The 16,918-nt window shown below is 35.3% G+C and overlaps 1 protein-coding gene across 1 annotated transcript; it reads right to left on the bottom strand.

The window, feature by feature from the left end:
• Positions 1-4,889: 4,889 nt before the first annotated feature.
• Positions 4,890-13,369, bottom strand: LOC128474213 (collagenase 3-like). Its single transcript, XM_053456502.1, has 10 exons — positions 13,237-13,369; positions 12,469-12,713; positions 10,483-10,631; positions 10,233-10,358; positions 9,588-9,749; positions 9,348-9,465; positions 8,816-8,949; positions 8,058-8,217; positions 6,233-6,336; positions 4,890-5,836 (listed from the first exon to the last, which is right to left on the bottom strand). The coding sequence occupies exons 1-10, from the start codon at positions 13,354-13,356 to the stop codon at positions 5,736-5,738; spliced, it is 1,419 nt and encodes a 472-aa protein (XP_053312477.1). The 5' UTR covers positions 13,357-13,369; the 3' UTR covers positions 4,890-5,735.
• Positions 13,370-16,918: the final 3,549 nt, after the last annotated feature.

Raw genomic sequence — 16,918 nt, 5'->3', positions numbered from 1 at the left:
CTAAGTAACAGTAGTTCCCCTTTATAGATATCATTTAATCATGATGCCTCTTATGTGCTCATTACACTATATATATATATATATACTACCTAGAAAGCGCATTTTGCAGTAATTAAATTGCATTAAGTTGTACTTCTCTGCATATATGGGGTTCCCCATGGCCAGTGATGTATTCTGGCCTAGATGACTAAGTCCAAGGAAGACCAAGGAAGTCTGTTAATAAGAGGCATACATTTACATATATATATATACATACATACATACCGGACAAGGCCCTGTTCTCTTAATAATATTCTCATAATAATCGTGTAATAATCCTTGTGTATCATGCACTGGCTCCCACTTTGCAAGACTCCAGTTATCCTGACCTAGTCTGTGCTAAGGGAGGGCCGACACTCTGTGTGTGGCACTGTGTGTGTATGTGAGGTACATCCGACCTGAGTACCCCCCTTGCTCAAACCTGTAACTAACTGACACACCATCACACACTTACACACTCACTATAACACATATGCACACTACACAACACACTCTAAAGCATACTCATCCAATCATACTTCACTCTATCAATCACATCCTTGCCTTACCCAGAAGCTTGTAGCTGCTCGCACATTGCACAGTAGAGCATTTTAGTCCCCCATGGTATGCAATACATTATTAGAACTAATATTATAGAACTACAAATCATGGAAACCATTCATTACTGCAGTATTACTGCACATTTACTGCATGTTTACTGCATTTGTACTTCACTGTACGTCACTTTACTGCAGTTATTTTTGTAAGGAAGAACAAATGCGATAAAGCTGCAGTACATTGAAGTACAACTGTAGGTTTGCAATATAATGACGTAAAAGTGCAGTAAACGTGCAGTAAATGTGCAGTAATACTGCAGTAAAAGTGCAGTATTGCAGTTTTTTCATGTCCAAAAAACTGCAGCAATTTTTCGTAAGGGATGAATTTACAAAATTAGATGACAAAAAGTTTCAACCTGAGAAGATGCAGGAATTCTTTACAGCAGAGGCAGTAAAACTCTGGAATCCACTGCCCGGCAACAATGGATGTGGACAATGGATTCCATTGATGTGTCCAAGCCCTAATAATATTACAACCCAATACACATTTGGTAAGCAACACATATATGGTCCAGTTGACACACATTGACCCCAAAAAAACTACACAGCAAATCCTTAACACAGAAACAATTTAACGGTTGACTAAACCTTGTAAAATCCATCAAAGAAAAATGCTCCCTACCCCCTATGCGGTTCTTCATGATTTATAAAACTGTTCCTGTAATTGATGCTGAAATTAGTCTTTGTTACGTTACGTCTCGTTATACAAAACATAGGCAACATGCCATCTGTTGGATTAACACCATAATAACAAACAGTGGATTCATTGCTAAACAAATTTCTCAATATACCACATCCTATTACACCGGTGTTCTGAAAATGCCTACAGAATCTCCAAGAAGACCTACCACTGTCATCATTTGTCTTAGAGTTAGCTAACCTATGTTGTGGAGAAAAAAAACATAAAGTACATTGCCTGAAGATCAAAGCAAAAAGCATACTCTTGTATGCTAAATGACATCTCCAACCCTAAATCCCATCTACCAGACCGCTTCAGAATAAACTATTTATTCCGGTGCTTAGAGACCGGGAGATTAGAGGTGAAAAGTGGCCCTAGCATTTCAAGCCTAGCAGCCATATATCCCACCAGAGGGTGCATGTTATGTTTGTACACTGTTGCAGTTTGCGACTGTGATTACCCAGTCGGCAGCCATTTACGGCAGGACACGACCTGCCACTGGAGCAGCAGGAAGAATTTGTATGCTGCCATATTGGCAACCAGCCCATTGAGCATTCCCAGAATGTGCCAGAAGGTGAGTTCGGGCCAGAAGGTGCATTAATAAACTTTCCAAAATATTCATTTTTGACCTTTCTACTGAAGTAGTTAAATGACTGTTCACTGATTCATCATGATTGGAAAGTCTAAAGTTTTGCCCAAGTCTCAAGGTGAATGGGCATATTCTCAAGGTCACACATTCTGCAGTTGACCCTTTCATATTCTACATTAAATAGTGCTTCTCAATTTTTCTACAATACAGCAAATTTGTAAAGGCCTGCCCAGGGGTGAGTCTATGATTAGTGTTGCCTGGATGCAGTATTTCTACGGCACCTGCCCCCAACTAACATACAAGCTCGCTCTACCACCATACACCAAAATATGCAAACACACACTCTCCCTGTTGCCCTCTCCTAGGGTTTAACCTCGTTTAACATACAAAACCTTTTCCTTACAAAAAAAGTATAATGACAAGCTGGAGGATCTAAGCACCGTATTTTGGTTTTGGCTCCCTATTAAGAATTAACGTACCCCTGTTTTAACTTTATGCGTCTACTTTATTGACCAGTGACCAGATTCACAAAATGTTTTTCCTTGAAAAAAGGTGCAATGTCACTTAAATTGGTGGATATGAGTCCCTACGTTTCCCTCTGATAAGGGTTTATTGGGTGAGGCATATACAGAGCTTCATCTCACCTTACATTGGGTGCCTTGATGTTTCAGGTCAACTTGGGTACTTTGGAAAAAATACTAAAGCCTTCTGGTATTTAATGTTTATAGTTGCGGGTTCGGATTTGACTGCAGGCAATTTGCTCTCAGTTTGATTTGTTTAATTCAGAATGTCTTCACCCACTAATCTTAGCTTTCATAAGAACCATTAGTGGAACAATTTGTCATTATTAGCCAATTGACATTATGATAGACTGTGAAAAGTCTAGCATTTAAACAATCTAATTTATAATGTTCCCAAGTATGCCAATATGTTATGCATTTTAAAGTGTGTGCATAAGAAAAGAATACATTCATTTCTTTTTAAATGACCAATTTCCAAGATATACACAATACATACGTAAGATGTTATAAGTTCTATGGGTTAGGAACCGAAAATAGCACCAGGAGTTGCAGTCACCAAAATTATACTGTGTTTTCTCATTGCATTAAATACGTTATATTATGGACTTATTTGCTTTACCATGCTAGTTATTTGAATTGTAAGCTTTGTGGAGCAGTGATATGCTATCCTAATGTTTGCATAGTTATTGTTATGGTTGTAATTTCTCTGTTTTCATGTGACAGTCCCTAACATAGAGAGTCTATCCCACGTCCATCATTACTATCATAGTGAGAGCTCAGATTGTAAGCTTGCAAGGTGGGCTCTCTCCACCTAATGTATCGGTTTGTATTAGTCTGTCAATTCTCGTCTTATCATACCCCTTGAATATATGTATTGTAAGAAGCGCTGCATAAATGGTTGTGCTGTATAAATAAAAGATAATAATAACAATGTCTCTATTTGCAGCTTCAACTGTAAACCTGCAGGTAGAAACATAGAATTTGACGACAGATAAGAACCATTTAGCCCATCTAGACTGTCACATAATTGGTCCTCGGTCATGTCTTAGATTCAGGATAGCCATATGCCTTTAAGGACAGCAGCCTTTAATGACGTACATGCCGCTGCGTGCTACACCCTGCAGTGCTGCCATTAAAAAGATAAGTATACCTGTTGTGCAATACTCACAAAACACACACACATAATACAATGCTGACAAAACTCAACCAATGCTCTGCAGACTTTTGCTGCACTGCCATCTAGTGGTTAGTTTGCATTATAGCCAAACCTGATCATGTTTAAACTATCCGCATAACACAGTATGTTAAAATATATCATTTGAAAAATAAAAGAGGAATCAATAGAAATATAGTCAACTGAGGTAATAAGTAACTAAATTCTAGTGATGTCTCAGCTGATCCTGGGGTTAATTTTTCCAGTGAACTCAACTAGGTACAATTGTCTTCAGATTTAACCGCTAGTTAGGGGTATTTTCATTGACATTGCTTGACATTCATTGACATGGGGTCCGCCGTATGTCATTGTAACTTAAAATGAACCCATTAGACCTTAATAAGTCCTCTGTCTCATCTTAGATTCAGGATAGCTTCATGCTTCACTTTATTAACCATTTCTATAATCATAATGACTTCTTAAGTGTTGAAGAATATTGTTTATAATGAACATAATGTTCACTTGTGTATGTATGTATGTATATTTAATAAGCAGGACTTCACACATTATTAGTTGTGTGTTTCTTTGGCATGCGTAAAAGAAAAAAAAAACAGACAATAATATTTCCATTAAGCATATCTGCTTTCTTTAATAGGAAAAAATGATCTCAAATATCATTCAAAATTCCAACATTCCAAATAAATAGCTAGGTAAAAAAGGCTACATTTTAGAATTAAAAGTATGCATAGTATAATGTAGACATTGCACCAAATATTGACACCACGCAAATATATATATATATATATATATATATACAATCATTGCTGTTTTTGTTTCCTATTATTAAAACATAGTAGCTGTATGCATTCACATGCATTTTAAAATGTCTGTATGTAGTGCATTATCATACATCACACGATCTAATTACATCCTAAATTATAAAAGGTTTTGTAATAGGAAATATGATGTCTTTATAATAACGGCACTCATACTAATCATACATTGTGCATAATAAATACTTAAAAAAATATATCATAAATAGGAAATCAAGACAGCAGTCCTCCATAAAGGTTATATAAGGTTAGCAAGATGTCATTCATTTCTAATAAAGTTTAGGGAGATGTGTTATGTACTATTTATACCTATCCGAGGCCTTAAGATTTTCTAATACTATATGTTAATATTGTATTAAATAACTTAATGTTTACAAAAATATAGTGCTAGTAGGTGTCAATAATACATTTAATTAGGGTAAATGTCTGCTAAACCTGAATAATACAAAAAAAATGTGATTTTACTTTTTGCCTGCAGTTCCAAACATGGCCACAAGAGGTAACGAGTACCCAGGTAAATTTATACAAGAAAAATGTGCTTTTTTAAGCAATCATTTGGTTTAACAACATAGAAATTGAAATATTTCACTATACTTTTTTTGGTAATACTGAAAAACATTCCCCATTGTTGTTTAAGATCACATGGGAAATGTAAACATAATGGCTGCTGGATACCATGGGAAAACGAGGAGTTATGGTGAAATGTTTTAAAGTACTGATTAATTTAACATAAATACCATCTAGATATTACAGGTTCATTCTATACCATAATATTATGGTGTTTGACAAAAATAGTCAGTTCTCTTAAGATTTTTTTGCTGAATGTCGATATAATGAAACTCTGGTGTACTAAATTAAAATTCCATCCTCTGCATGAAAACATTTGCTTATTGGACTAAATTTATCACACTATCTTATCTTGTAATTTGCTCTATCTTATCATAGTTAATGTTTTTGGGTACAAAGTAATGCACAAGTATTTTTTTGCCAACCTACATTCCTAGGGATAATTAACAACGACAGATATCTGCTTTACTTAGTATACAGAATACTAAACATTTTGGTACATTTTGCTAACACTGATATGCCAAATGTTCTTTGCCCTATGGTCATATCTTGCTGAAGTGCTGTGGTGCTATGTCTACATTATTTAGATCCAAAAGATCAATTAGAAGGAGAGAACCCAGAACCCACATATATTCTTCTTTGTAGCTAACCTGCGCTATATTCTAAACACAGAGAGAAACCATATTACTGGTCATAGTCATAATGTTTCAATCGACTGCTCAACAGTCGCATATCGAGGACAGTGTGGATTCACAGGATTAGCACCACAGGATAGAGTTCGTCTTCAGCACACGAGTCAGTTTTCTGCTCCAAATGCTGTATTCAAATTGTAGAGGTCCATTGAAAAAGTAGATATAACCTATGGGAAGGCGATATATATATATATATATTAGAAAGGGCAAGAATAGTGCATGTGAATTCAATTTTACATGGTATTTTACATGGTATATGACAAAAAACAAGCATTTTTGTGCGTTGTTTCCTTTGTACATTGTACAGCACTTCTGAATATGGTGGCACTATATAAATCAATAAATAATCAATAATCAATAAATAATCAATAAATAATAATATATTAGTATATATAGATAGATATTTAGTATAGATTATATATATATATATATATATATATATATATGTGTGTGTGTGTGTGTGTGTGTGTATTAGACAGCTTAGTAACTTGGTGAATGAAACCTATATAAAGTAAAAGAGAATTTTAGAATACAATATTGTAGTAATATTTATAAATATTTACCATTTCTTTGGTAAGCAGCATCTACTTTTTCTCCAATTCCTGGAAAATCATCAGCTATAAATCTTGGGTAGCCTTTTTCTAAACTCATATTTTCTTCATCAAAACTAATTGATAACAACCAAAAAATAATAATATTAGATAACAATTAAACTGTGACGTACTCATAAAATAAAAATATGTTATGAATACTGAGACATCCAAAACCTTAAAAAATAATCATCATCTTAATAATCAAATAAAATGTTAACGTTGTGACAATAGAGTAATAGAAAGTAGAAAAGTAGAAACGAAGAAAGTAGATAACCCTGTTAAATAGCCACAGATCAGGTTTGGCCAAAGTTAAGTGCAAAAAACAGCCAATATAAAATGATTTTATAAAATGGTTTTATTATGTATTATGAAATTAGTGAATAGATCATAAACTATTACGTACTTTTAAAGTAGGAATGGTGAATATTTCACAAGAATGTGATTGATCAATCACTGTAGTTTTTTAACTAATGAATGGAATACCCACACATTTGGTTTTTTTACACATCTTTTTCAGAACAAACACAGCTTTCATTTGAAACCATAGAAAAATGCAAAAAATAATAATCGTAAGTGCTAGTATGCAAAAAAACGAAAAGAAATACATTTTTTAGCAATTTTTTTCTGCACTCTAGGTGCCACTGTTTCACAATGATAGAATTCATGTTCAGCAACATCATCTGATTAAAGACCAGCATCCATCCCTTAACCTATAGGGTAGTGTTTTTAATAGTTATGGCTTAATGGGTTCGGGGGCAGTGAAGCAGGATGGGGAGGTTATACTTTTTACATGTAGAGCTAGGGCAATGGGATGTAAAGTTTTAAAAATTATTTTTATTATAATTTTTTGTATGTTTTAATTAAAAAAATGCACTGCAATATGACTAGAGATCCCTCTAGTGACCACTGGGACATGTTGTTATGTCTGTAAAGTTACAATGACAATATATAATATTTTTCTTCTTTCTCCACTTGTGGGAAGAGAGAAACACCATTCATCACTCTCTTCCCTGCGATCCCCCTGCACTGGTTATGCTGAGATGTGCCTGCCGCAGCAAGAAAGTCAGGATGTACATATACATCCTAAAGGGCTTTACTGAATTCCTTTTAAAGGCGTACATGTACGTCCATACGTGAATGACGTGGTTAAGCTGTGTATGTCTATGAAACACACATAGCCTAAATGCTGCTAAATGAGCTCCAGATAGCCCGGGACATAAGGGGCAGATCCTAAAGTAGGAGGGGTCAAACAGCTCCGCATGGCTCCACCTCATTTATGTCCCAGGACACCTGTTGGCAATTAGGCATGCGGGCAGCATTCTAGAACATAATAAGACACACATGGGATCCATGAGAGATAAGCTAAAGGGGCTAAGTATTGGCCGAGCCCATAATGGGTATGTTTCACAACGTATCACTGTATAAAAGATTTTGCGATGACATTTTCCAAAATGTGAAAGCCACTTCAAAAAATAGATCTGTCAATGGAATGTGCAAAAAGAAGCCATACACAAACTAGTAATTCCCATTATATATACTGTATTATAATGCTACAAGCATGATATCTTAGGTATTGCATCATCTCTCACTGGAGATAATGACTATATATTAACACTTATTTTGTTTTAGAGTATCTGTCTTTGCAATCTTTCAGAACTTTCTCAATAAGGTACTTTGGGTTGGCAATCAATAGAATAATAAAAGAGACACTGCTGATCAAAAGGTACAAAATTAGGCATCATTAAGTTATCCCAAAACTGTGTATACGTCATTAATTTGTAGGGAATATTTTTACCTCCAGTACTTGTCTCCTGTGAAAAAGAGAGTTTTTCCATTGGCGTTGTTATGAACAGCTGCATCGATTGATTTTAGGGATTTTGGAAACCCAAGCTCATGTAGTTTCTTTGGGTAATCATCCAGTATATCATATCCATTTAAAGCCCAGAATTTCTTTCCTAAAAAAAAAAACAAATGCCTTAATATATACAACATTTGACCCCTTCAGACATATATATACACGCAGATCTAATTGAACAAGAAATTATTATGATGTTTGTATTACGCAGATACGTCCTCACTGTTCTGGGATTCATTTACTACATAGAAGTTAATATCTGGGCAAAATATGCCAAAACTAGCATATCGATTAATAGCCTGCCCGCTTATGCCACCAAAGTAACTAAATAAAAGGTGGAAAACTAATTTAATGGGGAGAAAATATTCATCTAGAACCTGAACACTAAAAGTTGGGAAAAGTGACGTATTCAATTTAAAGTGCAAATGTCCTAAACAGAAATCTACTAAATAGATTGGACAAAAACTGAACAGAATGATCAACAAATACTTCAGAATCCATCTGTATTCATATTTTCTAGCAATGAGTATTACAAATACTTTTTGACCTTCTAAAAACATTTACACAAGGCATACGATTCTGTGACCGACCATTCTGTCTATATCGACCAGCATGCCCAGTAAAGTTTAGTTTGTTTACTAATTTAAACTAATACATAAAAGATTAAACAGAGGCTCATGGTTGGAAAATAATCTGACCTTTAAATATGTATATGAGATCCTTCTGTGAATATTCATATGCAGCATCGATTTTATTTGGAAGTTCTGGCCAGAAGGATTTAGTGAGCACTAATTCTGCTTCGATCATCTGTGGGTGCAGACGCCAGAAGAACCTAATAAAGGACAGCATAAAAAGCATTCTAGTTTAGGCTGCGTATCATGGTTAAGAAGCATGTCTTCTTCTCATTGTTTATGGTCCAACCACCTTATTCCTAGTATGGTCACACTTAGCAAGTGCCAGACTTAATTTTTATGGAAAAGGACCACCAGAGCGCTGTGGACATGCAGATCTTGACTTGATGAAACAGAACTAGGTAGGGAAGTGAAGGCCAACTGGAGTACTTAAAGGCTTACTTTAGCAGGTCCACATTACATCAATGAGACATGAGAAGTCAAAGCCTAGGTTGCTGCCACAGCTTACTGAAGCCAGTCCTGTCTCAATTTGAATGGATATCATGTTAGTAAAACCATCTGGCCCAATGCATTACTGTGATTTAGGAGACCTACAAACCTGTCTTTGAAGATCATCTTTTCCCCTCTGAGTTCTGTTACTGCATCAATGCTCAGTTCAGGGTCACATTTTTCTGGAGTTTTTGGATGCTTTGGATGCGGGTCTCTGTTTCCAGATCCTAAAACAAATATTACAAATAAAAAATGGTCACAACACTTTCTAATGCATTAATCTTTGACCTCAGCATACAACAGGGTACATAGAAAAGCATTCTCCAGTTAGGAAATATTCCAAACCTACCATACAGAGCTTGAATTCCTTGGACGTCATCGTCAGGAAGAACAAAGTTATTTGTTTCTGTGTATGTGTATACCGGATACATCAGGGATCCTGGGTCTCTAGAATGATCAAGGCCCAAGGCATGGCCAAATTCGTGAGCAGCAACAATGAAAAGGTTATAACCTACAGAATAAACACATTAATATCAATAATAGTTTCAGAAACCTATATACATTATTATTGTTGCGTTGCTTCCCAATCAGTGGGTAATGTGCTTCCATAAACTTGTACAAGAACTTTTATCTTTTCTGTATCTATCTGTAGTTCTGCTTAACTGAACAATATAGTGAAACACATACAACATTATTGAAAAAATAATTATTTCAATATATATTTATTAAGCATTGAATACTTGAATTATACACCAGAAAACTGGTCTCTATAGAATAATGTAAGTGTCTTAAGTTATTTGTTAATACATCCTTACTTGTGCATTGATGCACACAAAAAAATGCAATTGCATATTTGTGCTATTCCTATATAATACATCAAATACATCATGTTCTTAATACATCTGAACAATATTCCATATCAGATCAGTATATGAAATTACGGTATAACATGTTTCAGTTACATATGTATCCATACTGCTGAGAATAATAATACCTTTGAAGTCGTTTGTGAAAAACTCATCATCGTCAAAATGGGTGTCACCTCCGATTTTGTCCCCAGGGGGAAAAGCATGTGCCAACAGACCGTTTGGGCCATCAAACGGGTAGTAGTCGCCATGTTCTATAAAAAAAAACAAAACACAAAATAGAGGTTTTTATTAATAAACAAAGCAATGGCCATGATGTAAAAAATAATAAAATATTCTGACTACTTTGGAAAGTAGAAATATGCATGACTGTCATACCTTTCTTCCCGAAAGAAACCATGATGTCAGCTGTGCCTGTGCGTAGTCTGGTGAAGTTTAAGGGGGTCACGTCGCTCCAAACCTTAAGTGCCTTTTTGATTGCTCTGTCCACGTCTGTGTGAGCTAAATCGGGGGTGTAGTTCACAATCCTGCCGATAGTTTGAAGTAAACATGTTATTGTGTATATGAGATGGTTCTCAGCCTTACCAAAATGTGAAGGTCACTTTGAGGTTAAAGAATAATAATATTTTATCTGGGTACAATAGGTAAAGTCAGCCATGGAGTTGGACTCAGAATATTGCCTATTTTTAGGAATGTCAAAGAATAATTATAATGAAAGTTTAGTTTTAGTTTCTTCTTTTATTTCGGCTTACTTTAAAAAATAGAGGTTGGGTATCTTTAAATTTAAAGAGGCAGCTGTAACTTTCAATGTACAGCTCTCACCTTTAACCCCTTGCCCCTGGTTTTGCAGCAGGGGACTGCTGTCCCCCAGGACCTGCTGACCCAGCCCCGTTGGATATGCCACGGCAAATTACCCCAACGTTGGATGGAACACAGGCTGTTGCTAAATGGAAATGCCAAGATTTCATGTGTATTTTTTACTCTGCCCTGGAATATTGGAATCATTATTGTTCCTAAATGATGTCTTGGTGTCGCTGTTACATTAATTGCAGCCTCTAGTGTTTTGAGCAAATAGGCCTTTGAAAATTAGTCATTTTATTCTATTCTCTAAATGTTTAATAACATAAATCAGAAAAACTTCTGAGCTTTTTTTTTTAGTTTCTATGGCAACAACTATGACCTAGAAGTACAACGCAAGTGTTTCCAGCAAAAATTATGAATTAGATATTTTTGATATCACAGAGAATTCTTTATGTGAAGATTTTCCGGCAGTATTAGAAATTCCAATTCAGCATTTAGTTCCATAAGTGTTAAATCCAGGATAGTACATTTAATTGCTTACTGAAATAGAAATAGTTTTTTATAGTGCCATCATATCATGCAGTGCTGTACTACCATATAAAAACCTTAGTATTTTTGGTCTTAGGTGAGGAAATCGAAATTATATGTTCTTTAAACCTACACACACGTGTTGTGTAGCAAAATGGCTTGTTTTGCTGATTTATATCGTGGTCCCGGAACTGGATTTCCAATAGGGCAGACTAGGAACACCCATGAAGAGTATACCATGCCCATTACATCACCATTACATCACCTATACTACTCCACATTCCTACCTATATCTCGCAAACAGAATACATTTTGTATTCATTTATGAGAAGGGAACCTGGAATGTAAGTCCATTGAAAAAGTAAAGGCACATTTTATAAAGGATCGTTATGCTAAAATGCTGTGGAAACCGACCCCATTTAATAGTGTGTGTATAATATATATATATATATATTTATATAGCACCACCATATTTGTGGCACTGCACAATGGGATATACATGCATATTCTTAGTGAGATTTAATAAATTATGAGACGATGGGGAGTAAATACTCCAGTGTTATGTTGTAGCGTTTAATTCATCATGTGGATCTATAGAATATCTAGAAGTGTCACTACCATATATCTCATTAGTTTCTAAATTGACACAGTTGATGAATGGTATTGTTCATTCCAGTGAGTATAAATGGAATTAGGCATGAATGAGGTTATGAAAGTTTGCATACTCTTGTGTTCCACTTATCCTAATGCCTGCATGTCCTAGTATACCTTCTGCACTTATTGGGGCGGTTTAACAGATAAATGATTAACAACCAATGGAATGTTACTGATTTTGGGACCATTCCATTGGTTGTTATGGTGATATAACATTTTTATACATAAGCCTTCTTGCACCTCCTTTATGCTGTATACTCAATTGTAAAGTAATATGTTGGTACAATAACTATATATAATCATAAATTAGTGCAATATATATATATATATATATATATATATATATACCATTCCAAAAATAGAATTTTTACAATATTTTACCTGTATGTGAGATTAAATCTTGGCCACTTCAATTTCCTTGGAAAGAAATTATATTGCCCAATATCGGGGACACCACAACGGGGTTGCTTCATAATATCTAAAGTGTCTTCGTCTAGTTTGCCCGTCACCTCCAGACCAAAGAACGACTGCATTTCCTTGAGCTTGGTTTCCACGCTCTTGGGACCTTTGTATCTCAGAATTCCGGTGGGGTTTGCTGCAGAGCTATACAGGGTATTCAGGTATTTCTGGAGAAAGAAAGGAAATAAATGATTCTGGCATTCTTAAAAGAAAACCTCTAACTAAGGAAATATAAATTTATAAAAAAAAAACAACAACAGAACTTGTCTTCTAGAGCATAAGAATCTAAGTGTATAAATCAACATATAAAATAGTAAAGAGAAATGACATTTTTAGAGAATTAATAAAACCCAACATTTGACCCCTTCAGACATGTTTGTTCTTCAGAAAACCTGGTTGACCTCCTTAAAGAAGATCTTGTGTTCATTTTGGACTGGTATCTGTTTTTGCTAAAACTATAATAAAAATATACTGATTTACTGCTCGGATTTCTGGTTGTTTCTTACAAAAAAAGGACAACGGCCATATAAATCCCACCAGTTATGAGATAACTTTCAAAATCATTCAAAGATGAACATTCCCTCGGAGACAGGGACGGGCAACTTCCTATTTCAATGTGACACCATCATGCAATTAGGCTTTCTTTAATTTTTAAACTTTAAAATCTCTTTAAATAAGATGATAAAATACCTCAGCAAATCGTAGATCATTGTGCGTGAAGTCAGAGTCGTCCTCATGAGGCACGGGAACTCCTAAGCAACAACTGAGGCCTAAGACCAGTCCGACTGCCGACAGCATTGACGGAGCCATGTTGGATTTTTTGATGTTCTCAAGCTTCTGACTGCCCATGGTTCCAATGAGTTCTTTTATACTCTTAAACTTGTGAGTCACTTCATTGAGAAATGTTCAAACTTCGAGTCAGTGGATGGTAAATATTATTGCCACACCTCCCCCCCACAAGACATTATGGTTTGTGGCGATGAACAGAAAAACTGTAGGCTTTTTGAAAGGATATCTTTGAGTAAACATGCTCTCAGCACATTTCTGTGTGGGAAGTACAGAATTGCATACACAGTGCCCCACAGGTTTATTTTTTTCATGACTTAGCAAAAATAACATTTCCTTTTTATAAAAAAAAAGGGAATATTTCCTATTTCGAGAAAGAAACAAAATAGGGTCTTTCAGGATATGCGCACCAACAGCACATAACTGCTTCTGGAACATGAATGCTCAGCTTGAATATAAAAACAGCAAATGATGGGAAATTCCTTTTTTGCTCATCGCTCTGTAAAAAAATTTTTATTCAGTTTGCATTTAGATGGTAAATATGTACAAGCTGGAAATAAAAATGGGCATTTTTGTGAGTGTTTTAACCACATTTATTCTCCAACCATATTTTTTTCACACAAAATGAGAATTATTTTTCACGTAACTGCAAGATTGTAAGCAAATGGAAAAATTAATGCTGTATAATAAAAATGTTTTTTTTTTGTGATTTAAAGATTTTATACGTATGCGACTCTTGATGTTTATTTGGGATGAATTTTACATTTCTTGTGTATATTATAAAAATACACGTTGGTATATGGTTGGTATAACAGGTGTACTTAGAATACACGCAAATATATTATGTTTATAGGACAGGACCAAACACATTCACCTGATCTGCCGCTCCATTAGATCAGATTGTAAGCTTGCGAACCGGGCTCTCTCCACCTAATGTATCGGTTTGTCTTAGTCTGTCAATTCTCGTCTTGTCAGACCCCTTGAATATATGTATTGTATTAAGTGCTGCGTAAATTGTTGGCGCTATATAAATAAAGGATAATAATAATAATTTATTAATCAAATGCTTTCTTTGTGAGATGACATACTGTATGCTAGAAGTCAGACATTTTTGAAGGACTTTCTAATGATCAAGTTCATTACTATATCCCCATCCACTACCCATACATTAGTTGGCATTCACCAACCAGCTTTATCCTGACTGATGTTTCTGAATTCACCTTTGCTAGGGGGTTTATTTCCTAAAGCGGGGGGTTTGTAGGAGAGCTATAATTACAACTCTCCATTATAGATAAAGAAGAGTCAGGCCCAAAGGTTTTCTCTTAAAACAAAGGCTGAGCAGCCCTTCCAAGACCAAGAAAGCTCTTCTTGGACTTAAATAATGCACCGTCAAGCTGAACAGTTAAAAATAGAACTCTTTAGTGCTTTAGTGAATAGAACCCTAATTTACTTAGGATATGTTGTAGACCCAGAAAAAAATGTCCAGTGGTATGCTGAGTAGTAGCTCAAGTGTTGCTGTACCTACTTATTTTATTTGTTACATTGCATTCGTTGTGACATTAATGTAACTCCCCCATACCATATTATATACAAGTTATGGGTTATAATGATCACGTTTCCTAAAGGTTGATGACTTCCAACCATAATTCTTTCCTGTGTGTTCAACAATTCTGTTGCTGAAGGCTAGAAGACTGAGGGGCAATACATATAAGTCATACTTTATTCAATTGGCAATACCTTGGTATACGGGCTAATTGCTTTTTCATCTGCCGTCACCGCCTTTGGTTCTATATACTTACCTGTCAGAAAAATAGGCAGAAAAAGCATCTAAGACAAATGCTGATGGCTCTTAACAGCTAGAGGTCCCGAAATATTTGACCCAAATTTTTAACTGTCTGCAATAAAAAAAATGGTATTCACTCCAATACCACAGAAATGTGCGTGCCTCAGTTTATAAATGTCACCGAATTAAATATATATATATATATATATATATACATATATATACACACATATATATATATATATATATATATATATATGTGTGATGTGTGTTTTAAGCTAATGCAGTTAGTAAATAATAGATCATCTTCTATACCCAGGTTAAGGACACATAGCTTTAATTCATCTACGGGAAATTGCGCAATACAGAATGTTCTTAATTCTTCAGTAAAGGACATGCCTGTTTTCTTTTTATAGAATTTTAGTTCCCCCCCTCAAACATTGTAAACATCACTTTCACTAAAGAGAGTTAATAAAAAAAGGAATGTTATGACCAACTGTGTTTAACGATTACGAAGCAATGGCAGAATGCAACTCACGTGTTGTAAACCACATTTATAGCAGAAACATTCTGACGAATGCGCCGTGTTTGGTGTCTGCAGGGCTGTCCTCTGGGGAGGGTGAGCTAGACCTAAAGACCATGACCCGCGGCCATCACAAGTAAAATATTGTAATCTCAAGATTATCTAACAGCGACGGCCCATGGAAGTTGTATGTTAAGTGTAATCAATAATTAAGGAGGGACTGTCATATTCCACATTAAAGCTGAATAATGTTAGAACAAGAGCAATAACAGGGATATATAGAGCATATTAATATAATATTCAGGAACAGACCGGAGATTATTATTTATTGTTTTATATAGCGCCATCAAATTCCATAGCGCTGTACAATGGGTAGACAGGACATAACAAGTAGTACGTAACATAACAATATGACTTACAGAGACAACAGGTGAGGAGGGCCCTGCTCAAACAAGCTTACAGATGGAAATCGACCCTAGCACATACATGACACACATACATGTCATATGTATCTAACAGGTAACTAGTCAGGGTATCCAACTGGCAACTGGCTTGACCTTTTAAAAAAATTATAAATACCGTCCATCTGCCGGTAATCCTATCTGAGAGACGGCTCCAGGTGTCTACTAACCTTGTTTTAAAAAAGCCCTCAGTTCCAACCTTCAGTTTCATGAACTGTTGTTCTTCTCCTTTGTAATTGTAATATTATTTTCCCCTCTTAAATGTGTTTTTTAAAGTCTCTATCATGTTTTGTATCTCTTTTCCTATAACGTTATCAAACCAGCCCGCCATGTTGACATGCACGTTTGCTTATCATTTATTGAGTACTTCTGCTAACCTACACTCCATACTGATTTTTCTTTTCCTCTTCTGAAGGCCGAGGTTTTTCTCTGTCATCCACTGGTGAAAAAAAGACCACAGAGTCCCCAATCTTCATTTCTGGGACCGCATTCCCAACAAGGGTATATAAGTCCCTTCCTTCCCTCCCAAGCTAAGGGAGAGCTAAATCTGTCTTCAATGGGGTGGTGGCCAAAAGGCACAACAGACAAAAGTGCCTCAGACATTTTTCCTCCCTGTTTCATTTCTCATGGATATGGACAAATGGTTATTTTTATAGAGTTCTGATACTTTAAAAAAAATAAAATAAACAAGACTAAGAACACTAAACTATGAACACTTTTTTTTGTAAGTACATAAGTGGACGAGGTGGTAAGAAAAACAAAAATCAATGAAAGATTATATTTTATTATATGTAAATGATCTGTGCATTAAACATATTG

Source organism: Spea bombifrons, chromosome 2 (genome assembly GCF_027358695.1).
Source record: "Spea bombifrons isolate aSpeBom1 chromosome 2, aSpeBom1.2.pri, whole genome shotgun sequence".
Lineage (NCBI taxonomy): Eukaryota > Metazoa > Chordata > Amphibia > Anura > Pelobatidae > Spea > Spea bombifrons.
The sequence above is the reverse complement of the archived record's forward strand: the minus strand, read 5'-3'. Positions and strand labels throughout refer to the sequence as shown.